Below are 3890 nucleotides of genomic sequence, written 5' to 3' on the forward strand. Positions count from 1 at the left end.
GGTTGTTGATTATGTCAGAGTGCATAAATCTTATAAGAGAGCAGGATTACTCAAACATGATCAAAGCTTAAATAGGAACCTTACTAAGACAATCATAAGAGCAGTGAGCCATGGTTGTAAGACCTGTGGAGTCTTGGAAACACGACATATTCATTTAACCTTCGAGTGTTTTCTGAAAGAACAAGTTTTCACGTGTTTTAGTGAGCCTGATCACCTAAGTACAATTATGTGAAACCAGACACCAAATGAAAAACCAAACCCGTTGCCACCAAGTCAATTCCGACTCATAGCGACCCTACAGTACAGAGAACTGCCCCGCGGAGTTTCCAAGGAGCTCCTGGTAGATTCGAACACTGACCCACCATGGTTTCCAGAACTAGACAAACTGCTTCTAAGGATTAGTTACAGTTTAAAGCCTAACTATAAGCTTTAAAAATGAGATACATACGATTCTACAGCATATAAGTTTCTAACATTTAATAAGATAACCTTTAGTGTCATGGGCAAGAGAACTCTCTTTTCATAAAGCAAAACTTAGAATTTTTTTTCACAGTATTTATTGTTTCTCTTCTTTTCTGCATAATGATATATTTTCCCCATGTGAAATGATGGAAATACAGTGGACTCTGATGTAAAGGACGTATTTTAATGAGTACAGTGAAACACCACTGTCTCCAGTCGTTCTTAACAAAAGGTGACTACAAACATCTTGTGTCATTAATGCCCAATGTCTGTTTTTATAATAGAGCCTAATCCAGTCTCTGGTCTTCATGTCACCTTCATGGGGACAACGAAGGTTACTCTTACCTGGTGTAGTGATAATGGCACTGCCAAATGCCGGATGCTCCTTGAAAGTATTGGAAGCCAAAAGGATTCGACTCAAGACTCAGTGTTCAATATTTCAGACCTGGAGCCAGGGAATCGATACCAGTTCCCCCCGCCTCCAGTAGTATCAAATGAGACACAGAAAGACCCAGAAGATGGCGTAGGTAAGTAACAAAAGTGTGCTTCTGTAAAAAAATATGGTGCCAACTGTAAAAATGGTGTGGCGGCAGCATCTGACCTCGTCTAACTTCATCAGGGGAAGAAGCGGGAATCATTATCAGCATCAACAGCCCAAGGCTGATTGCTGTGAAGGAAAGGTCAGACATGCCTCCTCTCTCCAACTCTTTTATCGGTTCCTACACCAGCCGTCCCTCCCACGGCACTCTCTAATCCTGTGCTAGGGTTTGGTAATTCATTGCAATGGACACACAAAACTCAGACCATGCTCATGGCTATGGGGTTTATTAAGGAAGTAACAGGTTGTAATTCAGGATCAGGAACGCTCAGGATATAGTTCTTCCATCAGGACAGCTTCTCGGCTGTGCCTGCAGGCAGGCCTCTCCCTGGCCTTCGGCCCTTTGGCTCCTCAGGCCTCTTGGGCCTGTTGGGCCGGCCAGGCCTCTGCCCTGCTCGCGTTAAGTGTTACAAAGCTCTTTAGCCCTACTGGTAAGTGCCCAGAGGCACCCTACTCCGCCAGTGAGCCTCAGCCCGAAGGTGCTCAGCTCTCTCACTCTGTGAGTCGGTGAGCCTAGCTCTGCCAAGGGCCCAGAGGCACCCCCCTGTAACTGCCTTGCTGTATGGGCCGGGAAGCCCACTGTACTGTTTCACACTGGTCTCCTGGTTCTGCCACCACCATTTCTCTGTTGCTGCTTCTCACTGTCTTGCGATGTTTCTGGTGTTACAACTTTCTGTCTCCTGGGTCTAGTTGGTTGTCAGTGCAAGGACCCTAGGCCCAAAGGATGCACTCCACTCTTGGCTGTTCATTCTTGATGGTAGTGTGGTCCCCCCTTTCCCATCCCCCTTGCTGGAGTTGACTCTCAGTGACTTAGTATTTTTTAAAATAGTGTTTTTATATTTGTATAGTGTCACCGAATTTCTAGCTGGCCTTCCCTCCACGTTTCAATTTGTTCCCATCCTTGTCTGAGGAAGGAAGGAAAAGTGAGCACCTTGGGGCTCAGAATAGCGGTGGGGCTTGAAACGTTTTTGAGTCTGGAGTCCAGACTGGCCCTTTGGGATTTTAACCTTCAGTTGAACAAATGATAGATGTGTTAACCCAAGTAGGGCTACTATAGTAACTTGCCACATCACTGAGAAAGGGCTACTCAGCAGGCATATCCAGCAGATGGCTTCCGCACTGATGTTAGAATAGTAATGTGCAGATTTCACAGCAGTTTCAGTGAGTCAGCCCTGTGAGTTGGGAAGGACAAGTCTTAATCCCATTTTACACCTAAGAAGCAGAACTACAATGTGGCCGTTAGGATTCCTGATGGCAAGTGACAGAAACCAGACTTTACATTGCTTAGACTGAAAGAGCAATTTATTGGCTTGTGTTTATTTCCCTGCTATGGCCAGTGAGGCCTTAAGGAAAGAGACGAGGTGGCTCTGATCTCTTCCTGCTTCTGTTTCTCAACTTCATTCTCAGAGAGGCTCCCTCCATCTAACTCAAGGAGAAATGGCCACCCCAGTTCCCCTGTTCTCACACCCCACCCTTCCCCTAATCAGCTGAGGCCTGGCCAGGGGGAAGAATTCCTTGAGTGAGGCTCTGATTAGGCATATTGGAATCATGTCACTGTTCTTGGAAAAACAAGTTAAACATTGGGATGGGAGAAGATGGTGTCTCAAAAGAAGGGAGAGTGGTCCAAGGTGGCTGAGCAGGAGCAGCACAAAGTATCTGTGCGGCTACCGGGGGTAAGGAGTCCCCAGGTGGTGCAAATGGTTAACTCGCTCAGCTGCTAACTGAAAGGTTGGTGGATTGAGTCCACCCAGAGACGACTTGGAAGAAAGTCCTCCTGATCTGCTTCCAAAAAAGTCAGCCACTGAAAACCCTATGGAGCACAGTTCTACTCTGACACACATGGGGTCACCATGAGTTAGAATCGACTGAATGATAACTGAATTTTTTACCTGGGGTAAGTGTATGGAGCAAAGTATCTGGCAAAAGTCAGGGCCCTTTCAAGAGGATGCACCTCTGCCTGGGGAAGGAAGGGAACAGATATTTATGGAGTAGTGACTGTCTGATGTGCCACTGGGGTGGAGGATGGGGGGTAGTGAAGGAAGATGGGGGATGTGTTTGTTGCAGTTAATGTCTTTACCTTTCGTGTTTCCCACAGAAGCCAACAACACTGAGAGAAGCCCAGCAGAGAAGCTACCCAGCAACCACACTGCCCCTGTGTACCTTGAACTGCAGCCTCATCCTGTCACCAGGGGTCATGGGGCACAGAAGACCAGCTTGTTGGATTAAAGCCTGGCACACAGTGCAAGGCCACTGTTTATTCTCAAGCAGCAGATGGCACTGAAGGACAACCCCAGGTCATAGAGTTCAGGACAAGTATGCTGAATTTTGTTAAATGGCTTCAGCCAGAATTTTCTAGCACAGTTTTGTTTTCTGTGAGTCTGCTTCTGAGTTTTTTCTTGCTTAGTAAGTCATTTTGTTGTTAGAGTTTTCCAGAAGAGATTTTAGATGGGGCAGATCCATTCCGTTTCTTTTAACTGCATAGCCGAGACGCTACTTTCATTTAGCTCGAGAAAATGTAGTGAGCAGATGTGCAGGCACTAAGTGCTACCTCATGTCTTTCATATCTGTATCTAGAATGGCCATATTAGCCACTGAGACGAACTAGCATAATATTTTTCTCTTATATTTATTTTGTCAATGCTGGTTAAATTTTTTACCTTGAGATGAGAAAATGAGTATTTTTGGCCTGACCTTGGAACTCGTACTGATCTTTCTAATGAAAGACCTGTTGACATGCAAATTGCTGCCATCTAGCTGTAATTTAAGGAGCCCTAGTGGCACAATGGTGAAGCGCTTGGCTCTTAACCAAAAGGTTGGTGGTTCGAACTGA

General features: G+C 45.8%; 1 protein-coding gene across 1 annotated transcript in view; it reads left to right on the forward strand.

The window, feature by feature from the left end:
* Window positions 1-781: 781 nt before the first annotated feature.
* LOC101361976 (receptor-type tyrosine-protein phosphatase eta-like) overlaps window positions 782-3890 on the forward strand; it is a 15755-nt gene continuing 12646 nt past the window's right edge. Inside the window, exon 1 of the mRNA XM_023741808.1 lies at window positions 782-989. Coding sequence (XP_023597576.1) covers window positions 782-989 — 208 coding nt within the window. The remainder of the gene's footprint in view (window positions 990-3890) is intronic.

The sequence above is a fragment of the Trichechus manatus genome, unplaced genomic scaffold, assembly GCF_000243295.1.
Source record: "Trichechus manatus latirostris isolate Lorelei unplaced genomic scaffold, TriManLat1.0 scaffold00191, whole genome shotgun sequence".
NCBI classification, from domain to species: Eukaryota; Metazoa; Chordata; class Mammalia; order Sirenia; family Trichechidae; genus Trichechus; species Trichechus manatus.